At 35.6% G+C, this 18,713-nt stretch overlaps 1 protein-coding gene and 1 pseudogene across 1 annotated transcript in view; one reads left to right on the forward strand and one right to left on the reverse strand.

Moving 5' to 3' along the window:
• The first annotated feature begins 6,238 nt into the window (after window positions 1–6,238).
• On the forward strand, window positions 6,239–6,928 carry LOC108290728 (annotated as a pseudogene).
• A 3,963-nt stretch (window positions 6,929–10,891) lies between these two features.
• TMEM135 (transmembrane protein 135) overlaps window positions 10,892–18,713 on the reverse strand; it is a 250,550-nt gene continuing 242,728 nt past the window's right edge. Inside the window, exons 13-15 of the mRNA XM_017510614.2 lie at window positions 15,868–15,966; window positions 14,973–15,040; window positions 10,892–13,222 (exon numbers count right to left, since the gene is read on the reverse strand). Of these exons, the coding sequence (XP_017366103.1) occupies window positions 13,090–13,222; window positions 14,973–15,040; window positions 15,868–15,966 (300 nt within the window). The 3' untranslated portion in view covers window positions 10,892–13,089. The remainder of the gene's footprint in view (window positions 13,223–14,972; window positions 15,041–15,867; window positions 15,967–18,713) is intronic.

Below are 18,713 nucleotides of genomic sequence, written 5' to 3' on the forward strand. Positions count from 1 at the left end.
AAGGTAGAACCTCCATTCCAAGTGTAAGAGTTGGGTAGAACAGGGGAGCTTCCACCTCTCAGTCACATTCACCTGGGATTTAACCTCAGCAACAGGCAACAAGGGGCGGGATGAGAGTTGCTAAAGTCCTGTCTCTCCTGGAAAAAAAAAGCCTCCGATTGGAAGCTAAAGAGGGAAACAACCTTGTGTTCTTGGCTGCACTTGTCTAGAGTGGAGTCACTACCTTGCCGAGCTGTGAGGGGTGAGGGTGGAGGCAGTCTTGTTCAAATACCACAGAATCTCACCTTTCTTACTCAATTTTCTAAAAGAGATGTTTCTTAATTTGCTGTTTGTCCTCAGGACCATTTCCAGAGACTTTAAATCGTTGGAGATTCTACTAATATTTTTCTCTTTCAAGCAGCAGAGATGGAAAAAGTAATCTTCACCAGTTTTACTGGGGAAGATTATCAATAGAACTCTTCATGCTGTTATGCCAGAAGTCAATCTTCCTATTGAGTTTCATCGGTTCTTTATATATTGCAAATAAAGCTCTCTACTGGACAGTGATTTGCAATATTTTCTACCAGTATGTAAGTTGTCTTTTCATTCTCTTAATCTTGTCTTTTGAGGAAACCAAAGCTCTATGTTTCGAGGCACTCCAACTTATTAAAATTTTCTTTTATGGACTGTATTTTTGGTGTCATATCTAAAAAAAAAATCTTTACCTAAATGAAGATCATAAATATTTTCTCTTTTCTTTTCTTCCAGAAATTTTATAATTTTACATGTTACATTTAGGTCTCAAAACGATACATTTTAATTGAATTTATGTATACGGTGTAAGTTAGTTTTCTAATAATTTGCAGAAGCTAATATTCTTTTTCCCATTTTTATTTCCTTTTTTAAATAAAATGCCTAGCCATTTCTTCCAGCATGTGTTTAAAAGATTATTCTTAATTATCGTTGCACCTTTGCCAAAAATCAGTTAACCAAATATGTCTGAGTTGATTTCTTAAGTCACTACGATGTTCCATTTATCTATCTGTCTATCTTTACACCAATACTAAAATGTCTTGCTTATGATAGTTTTAGAATAAGTCTTCAAATTAGTTAACATAAGTCCCTTAACTTTGTTCTTTTATGAAGTAATTTTGGCTATTTTATACCTTTTCCATTTCCATATACATTTTAGAATCATCTTGCAAAATTCATTCATCAATTCTAATAGTTTTGTATATTTCATTGAATTTTCTAAGTAGATGATCATGTTGTCTGCCTTTAAAGGCAGAATTATGCCAGGCATGGTGGCTCACACCTGTAATCCCAGCACTTTGGGAGGCCAAGGTGTGAGGATCACTTGAGCCCAGGAATTCAAAACCAGCCTAGGCAACACAGTGGGAATCTGTCTCTCTCTCTCAATATATGTGTGTGTATAGAGAGAGAAAGAGAGAGAGAGAGAGAGATATTTATATATATAGAGAGAATATATCTGTGTGTGTATATATATATATATATATATTACACACACACATATTGAGAGAGACAGATTACACACACACACACACACACACACACACACACACACACACAGAGCTGGGTGTAGTGGCACAAACCTGTAGTCCCACCTACTCGGTACTTGGGAGGCTGAGGCAGGAAGATCGTTTGAGCCTGGAAGGTCGATGCTGCAGTGAGCTGTGATTGCACCACTGCACTCCAGCCTGCATGAGAGGGAGACTCAAAAAATTAATAATAAAAATTTAAAAATTAAATGAAGGCAGAATTACTTCTTGCTTTCCAATTTGAATGGGTTGATTCCTTCTTTAAGTCTTACTGCAATGACTAGAACCTCTAGTATAATGTTAAATAGTGGAAAATGCAGGCATTCTTGCCTTGTTTATAATCTTAGAGGAAAAGCATTTGGTCTTTCACAGTTAAGTACGACATTAGCTACGGAGTTTTTGTTGATGCCCTTTATTAGAAAATCTTTTATATTCCTCATTTGAGGAAATTCCCTTCTATTCCTAGTTTGCTGAAAGTTATGAGAAATGAATTTAAGTTGCACCATATGCATTTACTGATTTTAATGAGATAATCATACTGTGTTTTGTTTTTTTGTAAATATAATGGATTGCTATGATTGATTTTTCAATTGATTGATTTCTAACCTTGACTTCCTAAGATAACCTCACTTGGTTATGTTATATTACCCTTTTTATTTATTGTTCGGTTTGCTAAAATTTCATTAAAAATTTTTGTCTTTATGTTCAGGACAGATGTTGGGCTTTAGTTTTATTTTCTTGTAACTTCCTTGCCTGGTTTTGGTTTCAGATAAATTCTGGCCTTAGACAATGAGAGGAGAGGTCTTCTCTCCTCATTATTTTCTGAAATAGTGTGTAGAATTGATGTATTTCTTTTTCCTTAGATGTTTTATAGAACGCATCAGTGAACCCAGCTTGGCCTAGAGTTTTATTTGACTAAGCAAAAAACATGTTGTTTAACTAAAAGTATCATTTACTTAAACACAGTGTTGTTCAATTATCTAGTTCTTGCATGAGCTTTGTTAGTTTGTGTATGTCTTAGGCTGTTTGGTGCTGCTATAACAAAATACAAAGACTGGGTAATTTATAACAAATGGGAATTTATTGGCTCACGGTTCTGGAGGCTGGGAAATCCAAGACTGATGTGCTAGCATCTGGTGAGGGCCTTCTTGTTGTGACAATCCATGGCAGAAGGGCAAAAGAGGGCAAGAGAAAACAAGAAGATGCCAAAATTGTCTTTTTATAGATTCCCTCCCATGATAACAAAATCATTCCTGCAATAATGGCATTAATCCATTTATAAAGACACGTTTCTCATGATGTAAACACCTCTTTAAGGTGCCACCGCCCAACATTTCTGCATTGCGGATCAAATTGCCAACACATGAACTTTGGAGGACACATTCAAACCACTGTAGCATCTTATAAGGTACCTGTCCATTTCATCAAAGTTGCAAAATTTTTTGGCATAAAGTTGTTTTCAGTGGTACCTGATTATACTTTTAATTTCTGAAGAAGCTGTAGTGATGTCACCTCTCTTTATTCCTAATATTCCTATGCCTTCTTTTTTTTCCCCTAGAGGTTTATCAATTTTATTGGCTAGAAGTTTATCAATTTTATTGATTTTTCTCAAAGAACAAACTTGTGGTTTTATTAACTTTTCTCCATGGTTTTTCCATTTTCTTCGACGCCTGATTTTACCATTATTACCTCCTTTTCCTTTAAGAAAAGTTAAAGATTGCATTATTTGTATCAAAAATGTCAATATATCATACTTTTATTCTCAATCTGGTCAATCTACTTTTTAATTTATATGGTGGGGGGCAGGGTCTCACTCTGTCACCCCAGGCTGGGGTGCAGTGGCATGATCTCAGCTCACTACAACCTCTGTCTCCTGGGTTCAGGTCATTTTCATGCCTCAGCCTCCTAAGCAGCTGGGATTACAGGTGCCCACCGCCATGCCCAGCTCATTTTTTTGTATTTTTAGTAGAGACAGGGTTTCACCATATTGGTCAGTCTGGTCTTGAACTCTTGACCTCAAATGATCCACCCTCCTTGGCCTCCCAAAGTGCTGGGATTACAGGTGTCAGCCACCGTGCCTGGCCTTATTTTCATTTCTTCATTAGAATCGTGTCATTTCTGAGTACTTGGGGATTTTCCAAATATTTTTTGTCCCATCTGTTTTTGTCCCCTTGTTCTCCCTTTACTTCCTTTTTCTTCCTTCTTTTCTATTAACTAAATTGTTTTTAACGAGTCCACTGTATTTCCTTTGTTAGCTTATCAGCTATAATTTTATTTGTGGGGGGAAATAAATTACTTTAGGGCTTATATTATGCATCTTTAACTTAATGCAGTTTTCCTCCATGTAATGAACGTACTTACTTCATAGCTCATAAGAAACTTACAATGGTATAATTCCATTTGCTGCATCCTGAACTTTGCGTGACTGTTTTATTTCAACATGTTATAAACTCCACTATAAACTGTTACTATTTTTGCTTAAAGCAATCAATTATCTTTTAAATTGATTTAAAAATAACAAAAAGGTTTTTAAAAAAATCCATTGTATTTTCATCGCTTACAAGTTATTTTCTGGTCCCTTTTATATCTTCTAAATCTCTACTTAATATGTTAAACTACTTTCTTGACCGTATGGCATAGAGCTATGATATTCTTGCAGTTATTCTACTATTTGTGTCATTTCTGAGTCTATTTCTATCACTTCTTTCTTCCTCTTGCAGGCTGTATTCTTCAGGGTTTTTTTTGTACTTTGTTCTAGGAGATAGTTATTTGGAAACCGTTTGAGGCTTTTAAACTTCAACAGGTAAGATGAGACCAGTCTAGAGTTAATTTTGCTCCCCTAAGAGACTGTATTTTCCTGACTGCTCGATCTAGTGCCCTTTGAAAAATGAATTGTCCTACCCTGGTTAGCAGGAACACAAACTACTCACTTCCTTGTGTGAACTCCAATGATGGCTCCCTCTGCTGCTTTCAGGTGGTTCTTTCTCCAGTCTTGGTAATTTTCCCACACGTCAAAGTACTCAGCTTGTCTCAAGGGGGACCTTCTTTAGATATGCAGGACTTCTTTCTGTGCAGCTCTCTCCTCTTTTTTGCTCTGCCTTATGAACTCCATCTACTTTGGCCTCTCTGGACTCCCACTTCTGTTGGCTCAATTCAGAGAAATCTCTGATTTCTTAGTTCTCTTTCCTTTGGCTGCAATCTGTAATCTATCTCCAGATATCAGTTAGGGCAATCATAAAACTCATTTGTGTTCCTTCTTTCAGGCTTGTTGCTCTTCACTGCTTCATGACCAGTGTCTATTATTTTATTACATATAGTATTGTCCAGTATGCTAGTTGTTTCAGATGAAAAGGTAAATCTTGTTCCTATTCTTTTAAGTTAAGCTGAAAGTAAACATCAACCATTTTGGGAGGCAAGGTTTTTTAGTTTTTTATTTCAATGTTTTATAATTAATTTTAAGCAAAGTGAATAAAGATGCTACTTAAACTTTCAACTCTTACAGCTCTGAGTTCAAATTCCAGTATTATTATCTTGGGTAAATTACCACACTTTTTAATGCACTCTTGCTGGAAGTTAAATTAAGTTAGTTCAATTATTCTTATCCCCAAATTGGGCACATTTTAGAAACTCTCAGTTAATACGAGGTAATGCTGAGATGATGTCACAGAAATAATTTGTGTTCAATTATTTATTTAATATTTTTTCAACTTTTATTTTAGATTCAGGGGGTGCATGTTTGTTCAGGTTTGTTACGTCGGTATATTATTGTAACATGCTGAAGTTTGGAGTATGAATGGTCCCATCACCCAGGCACTGAGCACAGTACCTAACAGTTTGGATCCTTGCCCCTCTCTCTTCCTCCTCCTCAGTAGTTCCTAGTTTCTATTGTTGCCATCTTTATGTCTCTGAATACCCAATGCTGAATTTGATCTGCTAATATTTGTTTCTTTTTCCTCTAAAAATGAGTATACCTATATTGAAAAGGAGTAATTCCAACACTTTTCCTCTCTCAAATAGCTAGGTCCTTATCTGTTACAGAAAAACAAGAAAAGAACAATAATTTTTTTCCATAAGATGCCACTGAAAAGCCAGATGTAAAATGTAATTCTGGGCAAACTGCCTTTGATTCTTCACTCCATGAAACCAAACGGAAAGTGGGAGCCTTGTATGCTGCCCTGTCTACTTCTGGTTTGGATTTAAAAGTTTTTAAAGTGGGAACAATCCAGAATTCCAGCTCTGTCAGGAAAAAAAAACCAAACAAATGAAACAGATGACAAATCATTTGTCTAGGACCTGAAGCCAAACTGGCTTCAATAGCTGCTAGAATAGTAGTAGAAGCCAATTTCCTGCAATATTTACAAAATCATTTATAAGAATAATATATTCCAGGCTTTTATAGGGACAAATAAGTGCAAATTTTTGGTCTGCAGACTCTATAAAGTTAGCAGGCATCCACCAGGCAGCTGCTGAGAACACCACCTCCCATCCCAACGCCACTCCCTATATAAAGGCCTGACATATACTCAGATGGAGGATAAGCTGTGGTCTTTGCTCTTCAAATATACATACCACAACCTGAAAGAGCAACAGGTGAATACCTAGCTAATCAGAATCAAATGAAATGTGCTTTATTAGGGGTATCAGCAAACTGCTGCACTAAGACAGAGATAAAAGATGAGAAAAGGGTTATCTGGATAAAGATGGAGGAACATAGTTACAGCTTTTCACTGACTACATTGAGTCTGCCTAGTAAATTTGTCCACATTGAATAGACTTTGGCTGCTTTAGTTGGAGAGCCCTTTCAGCGGGAATTAAAGCAACCAATGGCATGGTATTAGCAACTGAGACGAGCAGAAATCTATTCTAAATGATGAGCAACGTGTATACAGAGTGGAACCAATTACCAAACATACAGGTTTGGTATACACTGGCATGGGTGCAGACTACAGAGTGCTTGTGCATAGAGTTCAAAAGCTAGCTCCGCAATACTATCTTGTTTACCAAAAGCCCATTCCCACAACTCAGCTGCTACAGAAATGAGCTCCTGAGATGCAAGAATATACTCAATCAGGTGGTATTTGTCCATTTGGAGTCTTTCTACTTATTTGTGGTTGTGGGCCTATTTATTCAGGCAGATCCATTGGGAGCTTTCTTTTAATGCCACAGCAATGTGAAAGAACTGTGTGAATGGGAAAACTGTCTTTGAGAGAATATACAATGAAGATCTGAAACGTAAGATGCCATTCATATAGCCATCTTAACCCTAAAGGAAACTGTTAAAAGGCAAATGACTGAAGATAACCTAGAAGTTGGAATCTGCAATGAAGCTGGATTTAGAAAGTTTATTTCATCCAACTGAAGTTAAGGATTACTTGGCTGCCATGGAATAATAACAAAGTGACTGAAAAAATCCAGAATTTCAGGTATCTTATCTACTTAAACATGTTTAAAGGGTGTTTTGTTTTGCAGGCTCTTTTCAGATTTATTCCTACATAGTTAATAAACTGATGTTTTAAAAATGATACTTATAAGGCCAGGCACAGTGGCTCACGCCTATAATCGGAGCACTCTGGGAGGCTGAGGAGGAAGAACTGCTTTAGCCCGAGTTCAAAACCAGCCTAGGCAACACAGTGAGACCCCGTCTCTATTTAAAAAAATAATAATTAGTTGGGCATGGTGGCATGTTCCTGTAGTCCCAAGCTACTAGGGAAGCTGAGGTGGAAGGATTATTTCAGCCTGGGATACTGAGGCTGCAGTCAGCCATGACCATGTTACTGGTTGCAAAAGTATCTGGACAAGAAGAAAGGAATGACACAAAAGGCCTAGAACAATCATGATTCAGCCCTAGGGCTAGGCATGTAACTTTCTTAAACATCAGTGTTCTCTCAGCAAGGAAAAACTGCTATGAGTTGGGCAATTAACAATGACTGCAATCCCATTTTGAATTTTAATCCAAGTTATAGGAAGCTTTTTTTCTAGTGGAAAAAAAAAATCCTCAGATGATTCAATTATGCCTCTAGTTTTATCGATTCATATATCCTGCCCTTTTGGGTCTGAAGAGAGCCTTAGTGCTATCCCTGAGCAATGACAGGCTACCAAAAACTGCAGACTCAGATTTAGATGCAAACAAATTTCTTCCTGAAGATTTGCAGACATTATCTACCTTCAATTTTTTCCTGAAATAAACAGAAAAAATGAGTACTTTTGTTTTTTCCCTTGAGAACTCAAGATGAAGAAATACATAGCAAAGGTCTGGCAGGAAAGCACAGGCCAGGGAAGGTAAAGAAAGAATAGGAGAAAAGAGGTGAGGCTTGAAATGTGTTTCTAGTCTCTTCCCTCCCGTTCCTTTTGGCATTCAATCCCATAATAACCAAGCACAGGATGTATTTCACGCATTAAACTTTTGGCACTAATCTTTCTCTATAGCTTCAGGGTCCTCTTAGGTGACCAAAAATAATTTGAAAAGAAAATTAATTTAAAAGATCAATTACTGAAAAAAGGTTAAGACATGGAGGAACTAGACTTCAAAATTAACTGGTCTAAGTTCAGGGATGGAAGAAAGTAGTAATGCAGGGTGACTTCAGCCAACATAGGTTTACCAATCTACTTTGTGGAAGGCTGGACCTCTCAAGACAGAGAGGGATGCTGAGTCTGAGCAAGGCAGATAAAGGCATGTTGTATGCCTATGGCCTCTATTCCAAGACCAGGGAACATCCTATAACCCACAGTCTGACCAGATTAGAGTGTTATGCTGTGTGGAGGCAGCAGGCTGGGGGTTGAGGAAGAGTATGGCACAAAACTGAACATTATTTAAAAAAATTTAAAAAAAAACGGAACAGGCGAGCTACAGTAGTTTGTGAGCTAAAGAAAGAAGTGTGAACTGCACTTGGCCCTGACAGCCCTGATGCTGACCAGATGGTACATGTGTCTGTGGTTATTACTGGGATTTTCAGGTCTGCTGCAACAAAAGATAAAACCCAATACATTATTTCATGTAAAACACATTCGTAGGAGAGACAGATGGAAAAAAAATGGAGAAAATAAAAGGAAATAGGAAATTCCAGAGTCAAGTGATATTATGGGGTTGTAAGAAGGGAAGAAATTAATTGTTCTGGATTTAAAGGCCTCACATAGAGAGAAACATCTCTTTCCACATCTGTGCAATTATCTTCTACATCATCCTGCCTAAGAAATACAGAGCATACAAAAAAATCACTGTACCTGGAAATGTTTACTCCATTGTTATCACTGTTATGATCTCTCCAGAGCCCCTCACTTGAACGGCTGGCGTAAGAGGGTACAATGAAGTCCGAGGAGAATAGTTAGCATAAAGTAATACCAGCAAGCAGAGAATGGACAAGGTGGGGGACAGGGGGCAGCAAGAGAGCTAGAGAGAGAGACAGAGAGAGAGCCCACATAAAACAGCAACAGAATCATTTCCAAAGATCAGATATAAATTCTTTCCTCCAACCAAAAGTCACTCATTTTTCTCTGTGTGTAAAACCACACACATTCTTATTCACCATAGCTGTAAGCTTAAGGCCATTCACTCACTACCCTGCTGCAGTCCTAGGGCACAAGCTACGTCATGGCTTCTGCTTCTAGAAGTCACACACGAGAGTCATTTTCATTTCTTTGTAGTTACCCATTTTGAAACTACAGGCTATTACAAAGGCACCTGAGGCTATTACTTTAAACAGAAACACAGTACCATACAGTCCTAGAATCCCAGACAGCACCCCAATCTCAGGGTCATCTACATCCTTGACACTCCTTTCTTCGCTAATTCCTCGCTAAGAAGAAATGATAGAGCAGGCAGCAACAGCGGCTTTAAGCACCAACAGTAAAGTGCTTGAGGCAACTGTAAACATCGCCTTCACAATGAAGGTAACCTTATTACTTATCACATTCAAAGCATTGCCCTAAAGAAAATATTCATTTGTTATTCCTTTTCTTGTATTTTTTCTTAGCCACTGTTTTCAGCTGAGTGAAGTAAATAAATTCTCTATGTGAACATGATTACTAGGGGGAGAAGTAGCAACAGGTCAAGGTGTTAGGTGAATGTTTATATCTTAGCATGGAACGTATACTTTTGCCTTTGGGAAACAAAGGGCAACTTTGTTGCTGTGTCAAACAACTTATGACTCATACAAATAAAAATATGGCTAGGTACGGTGGCTCACAACTGGAATCCCAGAGTCTTAGGAGGCCAAGCAAAGAGGATTGATTGAGGCCAGGAGTTCGAGACCAGCCTGGACAACATAGCAACAACTTGTTTCTACAAAAAAAAAATTAAAAAAATTAGCCAGGCATGGTGACACATGCCTGCTGTCCCCACTATTAGAGACTGAGGGGAAAGGACAGCTTGAGCCAAGGAATCTGAGGTTTCAGTGAGCTATGATTGTACCACTGTACTCCAACCTGGGCAACAGAGTAAGACCCCCTCTCAAAAAATAAAAAATAAATCGCATGGAGAATCTCTGAGCTAATGATTTCTCTGCTCCAAAAGCAACATTTAGGCCATTGCTCCAGTGGTCAGTTCCCTTCAGCCCCCCAAGAAGCTTCCTAATTAGCACCAAGGGAGAGGTTGTGACACAGGCAAGTGGACAAAGCTCACTGAGAGTAAAGGACATTGATTTTCATTACCTTTGAAATGTTGAGCACACAGCAGCTCAGAGATATGATAAAGTACAAGCAGGAAACAAGTCCGTCAGCATTAACAACTCAATAAAATGTTAGCCCAGATACAATCTACAAGGAGATGAACACTTGAACACAGAAAGAAAATACTGTGTGACATTTGCTCAATTTGGATTCCATCAAAAAAAAAGACATGTCCATTCTAACAAAAGTTCATTATAAAATCTGAGAGCAAAAAATAAAAAGATAAAATTCTAAATTAAATAACAACTGATTAAACAACAAATGAAGGCAAAAAATAAACTAGATATCAACTGAGTGATGACTACATTTATAGTTCAAGAAAAAAGTTACAGAAGCAAATGCAGAATTTATGGGACAATATAACTGAACCAAAGGCGTTACTTCAAAAATGAGTAATAAAATGGATGCTGGAATTATCTAATGAAAAACTGTTAAGAATTGAATAGACCTGAGACAATCTGTCATCTTACAAACTCAATCTTCACTCGGTTGGTACTAGTTCTAGTATTTTATTAATACAGAAAATAGCAATGAAATGACCATAATAATACTGCCCCAAATGCACTGTTTTTCAATCTCAATCTACATAAAAATGTCAGAAAGACTAAGGGGACATATTATTATTTACTGTAATCAGTTCCAGTGAAAACTTACTATTTCTTCAGGATATAAATAAACTAAAAAACATGTTTTGGAATGCAGGATCTATTTAACTTTATTTATAATGCCAAAAAGTCGTCAGTCAATACCTGATTAGTTAGAGGTAGAAAGGTAATCATTCTGATTGTCTTCAAAAACACAAAGTGTCTTTGTGTTTGCTCAAACAACTACACTTTGCAGTCTGTCCCAGTGAAATCAAACTGGACTTCTCAACCCACCACGGCAAATTGGTTAACTATTCACTTATTAAGCTATACATTCATCATTGTATTCTGCTTCACGACAGTTATTTCATTTTACATTTTATATAAAATTTTAAAAACGACTGCAGTTTATAAAAAATGAAAAAGTAAATTGTAGATATACACCTTTTTGACCAGCAACATTTTACTAAACAATCTCAGCAAATTTTGTAATTCGTCTTTTAATATCAGTCTTTTAATGTCAATGAAAACAATAATTTATGAATTAAAACATATTTTTTAACCTGACAAGAAAACATATAAACATAATTTCTGGATTGAGAAAATGAGGTGCAGTTAGCAGTGCTTTCTCAGTGCTTTAATACTTCATTTTAAACAGTAAACACAGTACCAATCATCATTTTGATTCCAGTGAATAAAAAGTGAAGATTAAATTTATTAATCAATTTTGAAGTCTGAAACCAAAATGATCCTTTAACAGCATTGCCAAATGAACAGGTCAATCCTAGAAAGCTAATCATAATGCCAAATTTTGACCAAATTATAAAGTGGTTCTGTTACCATGGTACCAGAGTCTGTCTTTATGTTGGGTTTCTATTTGCCATAACAACCAAGGATTGAATTACATTTAAACAGAAGTATACAAGGCTTGATGAAATTGAATATGGGGGATTCAGCATTTTTAAAGTCTGGGTTATAATTCTTTTTGCAACACAAGTTCTACTACATAATTTACAATGGCCTAAAAACTTTTTAGCAACAAAATTATATTTTAAAAATACCATCATCTCTACATGTTATGTTAACTATAGACAACGTCAGTCTTTTATTAACATAGAAAAGTATAACTTTTCCTTGAAAAACTGTAAATAGTGACCATATTCCAATCACAGCTGTCCTGAATTTCTCATTATCAGAACCTCTTTGTGCTAACAGTAAAAATGGTGACAATGATTTTCAAAAAGAAGGCTGGAGAACTGGAATCCAATTGGTGACAAAATAGACTTTTTAAACAACCACTGGATTTTTACATTGTTTTCAGGTGCAAAACATCTATTACATAAGTTAAACAGCTGAGAGGACACAAACTGCCAACTTGGCAAGATGCCTTTGTTCCATAGGATTTTGATCCCTTTTAATACAACAATGGCATATAAACTGAGCTATGAAGAATTATGTCCATATAAATGAAAACAAACATAATAAACCTATAGGAACTTTAAAAGTTTTGTTTTTAAATATTCAAGTGTAATACTCCTGTAAAAGATTAAAACATACATTTCAACTCTATCAGATGTGTCCATTTCCATTTGCCCCTAAATTGCCATCAGTACATAGGTTCACAGGGCAGCCAAATAGCCCAACTAACTGGTCACGAAGAGAGATGATTTTATTAGTTTAAAAATGAGCATGGATACCACAACATTTATCCAAATGGTATGAGACCCATCTTTGTATCCCTGAAGTAAGAATGGCCACTTCTCCAATTAAATTGCTCCACACGAAAGCAGCACTGTCCGTGGAGAGTTACTTCAAATCTATAACATTCCACTACTACAAATACCAATTCAAACATTAAAAAAAATACAGACCAAATCCACGTACCCGTGATCCTTTGTAAATCCTAAAATGTAGAAATAATCCTAGTTTTGATCAAGAATTATATTGGAATGAACTAAAGACATCTTTTAAAGTAATTTTAAGTGTACTCGTTATTACACTTCTACATAGATTATATAATATTGCTTGTGGACATAATTTGATCAATAATATATCATAATGTCAATCACTACAGTGATCCAGGATCTTATTCTAGCTATGGAGGAAGCTTAATTATTAAGCAACACCTTCCTAAAAAGCTTCTGAATTTTTGATTCATAAGGAAAACAAAACAAAGGAAAAGAGTATCTCTCATTGAAATAACACTGAGGTTCGAGCTTGGGCCCCCTTCTTTGTGTTCAACATAATTAACTCTCCAGGATAATTATAAAACATTTAGTCACATTAATAAATTACAATCATCTTCAAGAAAACTCTGCGGGCAACTCTGGTGTTACAGTTGTGTATCTTGGATCCAACCTGGGGATGAAATCCTGAAAGTGTTTAGATGCATCAGTACCAAAAACATCAAGGACTTTTCGGTTCATGACAGCAAATCTATAAAACAGAGAATACAGTAAACAAATGTTAATGTAGTTTATAAAATAAAATAATTCACTTTAGTTGACTTATCTTTTGTGGGATGGGAAAGACTAACATGGCAAAGGATCTAAATTCAATGGCAGATTCAAGTCACATGAATGCTCTTCTTTGAGATAAGCTGTCTCATATTTTATTTAAAGAGATAATCCCCAGATCTGAAACCATAGATGACAATCATTATTTCAAACCCTTCTAGAGTTCTTTCCACTAAACTGTATCAAATAGAAAATTAGGTTCATTATGATTTTTATGATGAATGAATTCACAGGAAACTAAACAATGAATGAGTTAACATTATCGACGAGGCAAAAGCATTAAATGTAATTTTTCTCATAATTGACATCTTACTGTCTTACAATCAAAAGAAAACACATTCAAATGTGCAGACATTTAATGACTAAAAGGCAAATCGCATGTAGGTTTTCAAATGTCTAATTGACACAACACAGTAAAAACATACCCTAATGTTATCCATTACCTAACCTAAGTTATGTAACATTTTTTAAAGACACAAATTTAGCTAATGTACAGGATAGACCTTCTGTGTTTCTGTGCCTATTCACAATAATTTTCTCTCTGGAGAAAACAGCTGATTGAAATTAGTTTTGAAATCACTGGCCAGCAGTTACCCTGAGAGCCTATAAATGTGACTTTTAGTACTTTTCCAAAGTAAGTTCCCTTCCAAAACAATCAACTAGTAAAACTCATTAATGTGCAAAAAACTAAGTGATGAAAAAATGATTTAACAATAATAATATAAAGAATCTACTGTGACATGGATAAGAGGGAAGATTCTGAAGCCAGGCTGCCTGTTTTATATTCCAGCGCCTTCATTTACTAACTGGGTGACTCTGGCAAGCCATCTAATCCCTCTGTGCATTTTAGTTTCCTCATATGTAAAACAGGGATAATAATAGTACCTAACTCATAGAGCTATTTTAAGGATTAAATGCATATTTATGTATACATGTATATTGTACATGTGCCTCTTAAAACCATATCTTGGACACTGTAAGGACTATACAAGTATTTGCTATTATTCTTAATAATGATAGTAATATGTGCAATTTACCCAGTGCTACTATAAGCATCTTAATTTTCCTACAATCATAGAATGTATGTATTATTGTTTCACTGTAGAGAGAAAAAAGCTTAGGCTCAGGAGGGTAAATAATTTTCCACAGTAACACAGCTGAAGGTACCAGAACTGGAAACAAACTTAGGTCTGTCTGACTCCAAAGCTCATGCCTCTCAACAAATTAGGTGAAGATCAGGTAAGAAAACAAAACAAAGCAAAAATGATATATAAGGCAGAGGAAAGTATACTTACAACAAGAGGCAACACAATATGACTGTTTCTAAAATGGAAATCGGTTAATTATGTAGAGATGATTTTTAATGAATCTGTTTAATATTTTTAATCAAAAATAAATGACCAATGATTCAAAAAGTTAGACTTAATATTTATGTAGTAACTAATTAGTAGTTGGCAAATCAACATGACATTAATCTAGACTATCTAAAATATCTACAATATTATAGGGAATAGTCAGAATAATGCTCACTCAAAAAAATACCCCATATTATTCTTTAAGTTGCTCGTATTTGATTTATACATAAATACCTACTTTACTATTGAAAGAATATTCTCTCAAAAAGATAAAACCACTCATAATATTTTCAAGAAAACTGCTTAGTCACTTACTTGCCCTTGGTGAGTCTTAAAAGGAACTTCCAGTATGAAGGTCTCAAGGTCTGAACTTCCATCACAGCCTATGATTATTCAAGTTGAGAATTCTTTCAGTAAATACAAACATTATCAGCAGTCTTAGGTAATAGAATAGTTTTACCTGTATCTTTATTGTTCATTGTATTTAAAAACTGAAAGTGATGAAATACGCAAAAGTATATTGATGCTTAAGTTGGTAACTATCAAGAATCTTTGTAAATATGCCTTCAAATAAAAATGTTGCTTTTGAAATAATAATTAAGTGAACAGTCATTACCAGGAAGCATTTAATGAGGTATTGACATTTTATTAATTTTAATTAGTTTTTCAACCTGGCAGCATTTTGTGAGAAAGAGCAAATAAAAGTTTTCCCCAAAATTTTACAACAGCCCTAACACTATTAATGTCAATAATAATGGTTACAGAACTTAAAGAGATTGAACGATGCTTATATGAAACTAGTTCTCCCTCATCCTCGTTCTGAATAATATTGCAGAAATGCAATTATTTATATTTATGCCTATTATCAGCATATGCCTATTATCCTTTTTTTAATCAAAAGGAAGGATAATTAAATTGGGACATTTTCCCCAAGGGACTGGAATAATAATTTACTTAAAAATTGTACTGTATTAAAACCTAAAAATTGGTGTACTCATAAAAAGGACCTAGCCCATTAAGTTAACATGTTTAAAGATTAGAAGCTTGTAAGGTATCTTGCTGAAGAAACCAAAAACACAAAAACAAAAGGAAGCTTAAAATGCAATACTGTAAACTGAAATGTTCCCAGAGTTTGTTTTTTCCCCCATTTGATTAATGTACATCAGAAACAGGAATCATTCAATTCCTCATTTGAAAAAGCTATACTTACTGCCTGGAAGCAAATTGCTGTAGAGATGCAATAGATGATAGTATCTGCATGAGGAAAATAGGGAACCTTCCCTGCTTCAATGCCTTTAAAATACATTGTCTGCAAAACAAGCATAAGACAAGAGTTATAAAAACTTCAGCATCAAAAACATAGTTGAGCATTGTGCTCCCTGCCTACAACTATGTTTTCCACCTTTCTGAATACTAATACTGCCTTCAGAGCTCAAACCATGTCACATTTTTCATAATGATGTTAAGGATCAACCTGTCCCTTTCCCTCATTGTTTTGCTCCAAATCCCAATTGCAAGTAGTTAATACTTTTCTGTAAATTCAATAGCATTTTATTTCTGCTTTTTAAATGTCACTTATTCTTCAATGCTTTCTGTACAGTGCTCATGTACTCTCTTCCCTGTTAGATCTGTTCAACCTTCATTAATTTATTCAGTAAAGATTTAATGGTGTCAACTACATGCTGGGCACTATTCTTCATAAAATAAAGAACATAAAGAGGATGAGAACTAAAAGGAAGGTGGCAACAACCTTCTCTTCTTCAACTTTGCATGGTCTTCAATGCCTACCCTAGACCATGGCATTAAAATATTTGCTAAGTAATTCTGACTCTTTTTAAATTGTATCCCAACTGAGTTGCCATAAAAAGAATCCTCATGATCTATGTAAGCTGCCATAACCAAAGAGCAAACAAAGGAAATGATGAGGTGAATACTTTACATACAAATCAACTCAAAAGTATATACTAAGGAGTAAATGTACATAATGCATATGAGAGTGGGATTTATGAGAATTTTAAGGTTATAATCTATTTTGGAAACAAGATAAACAATTATACATTGGCCATTATTTTGAAAAAAATATAACAGTATATTGCAAGATACAGATATATTGTGCAAGTATATTCATGTTGAAGAAAATTTAATTCAGATGTGGTAGAACTGCATCACAGAAATATTAAGTGAAACAGCTATTTCCCAACAGAATAACTGTGTTTCTAATTATTTATTACAAAATTTATTTAATAAACCAGATTCTAAGTTAATGAAGGATAGAAACCATATCCTACACTTCTATAATCTTTCCAGTACCTAGCACAGTAATGAGAACATAATATACACTAAATAAATATATGCATTTGACTCATAGATTCCAAGAAAACAATGGCCTATACAGCTGAATTTTATATCATTTTCATTGGACAGCGATAGAGTATTTTAACATAAAATTAATTTCAAAAATAGAAAAATGATTCTCTATTACAATAGAGCAATGAATTCCATAAAAGGACATAGCAAGCTCAAATTTCTAATATTCCTATTTTTTTAAAAAAACAGTCTGCATCAGCACAGTTTATATGCCAATTTTTTTGCCAGGATCAGATATGGCCTGATGACACAAGAAACAGAGAGATACCATTGCTTGCCTTAAAAAAACTCTGGCCACTTAGCTGTAAAACACTTTTTTTTTGAGACAGAGTCTCATTCTGTCGCCCAGGCTGGAGTTCAGTGGTGCAATCTCGGCTCACTGCAACCTCCGCCTCCCTGGTTCAAGAGATTCTCCTGCCTCAGGCTCCTGAGCAGCTGGGATTACAGGCACGTGCCACCACACCAGGCTAATTTTTGTATTTTTAGTAGAGATGGGGTTTCACCATGTTGGTCAGGCTGGTCTCAAACTCCTGACCTTGTGATGTGCCCACCTTGGCCTGCTGGGATTACAGGTGTGAGCCACTGCGCCTGGCCTGTAAAATGCCTTTAATAAACTAGATCTCAATATTGGTTTCTTCTGTGTTAAAGAATATATTTTTGCCACCTAAGGACTATTTTCTTTCTCTCACTTCCCTTTCCTCTCCATTAGCAAGTCTTGTCAACTCTACTCCTAATCATACACCAAATCTGTGTAGTTTTCTCACCTCTACTGCTACCACCCTGATGCAAGCCACCATCTCCTGACAGAAACTAACTGTTCTCTCAGCTTCGGTCCCGCCTCCCTCTATATAATGGCTAGCATGTTCTTCTTAAAATGTGAATTAAATCCTGTCACTTCCATGCTTAAAACTCTTCAGTGGTTTCCAGTGCACTGAGGGAAAAAAAAATTCTTTACCCCAGCTTTTAAAATCCTACATGATCTGGCTCCTGCCTGTCTTCCTGATTTCATGATGTACACATTCTCTCACTCTCTCACTCGCTCGCTCTTTCTCTCACACTCACACACATTTGGGTAAAGCAAGTGATTAAACAAGTTAAATAAAATGTATACTCCTAACTTTGAATCAGAAATGTCAATGTGCTCCAAAAGTATTTTCTGTTCTCTAAAAAGAAAGGGGAGGGAGATTCTCTAGCAGCGTTCACTGGGAAAGCAAGAATCAATAACTAGTCTGGGAGCAAATAACCTCTAGCACCCGGACTGAAATTTTAAAATACCATTTTCCACCAAAACAAACTACCAGTCATTACAGAGAAGACTGCTTCTATGCCTGAGGCAGAAAATGTCCCAGATGAGCCCGGAATATATTGTTTTATAGAAAGAAAGCTAACATGTCGTTATGTTAAAACAAACAGGAGTCAACTTAAGGAAGCACTCATGGACAAAGATGGGAACAATTTGAGTATAATAACTGCAATGCGTTAAAATAAATCAAATATGTTAAATTTAAATTGTTAAATACTTTAAAAATAAAGACTCAGAGGTCAACTTTGCAGGATGCTAAGGTACTAACTCATTTTAAACACTGGTAATTAAAATGAAGTAATCCAACACTTTATTTTGACTTTCTGGAACGACATATTTCAGAGTAGCCAAATAGTTGAAAAGGAAAAACGATTTTAGAACAATTT

Source organism: Cebus imitator, unplaced genomic scaffold (genome assembly GCF_001604975.1).
Source record: "Cebus imitator isolate Cc_AM_T3 unplaced genomic scaffold, Cebus_imitator-1.0 Scaffold442, whole genome shotgun sequence".
NCBI classification, from domain to species: domain Eukaryota; kingdom Metazoa; phylum Chordata; class Mammalia; order Primates; family Cebidae; genus Cebus; species Cebus imitator.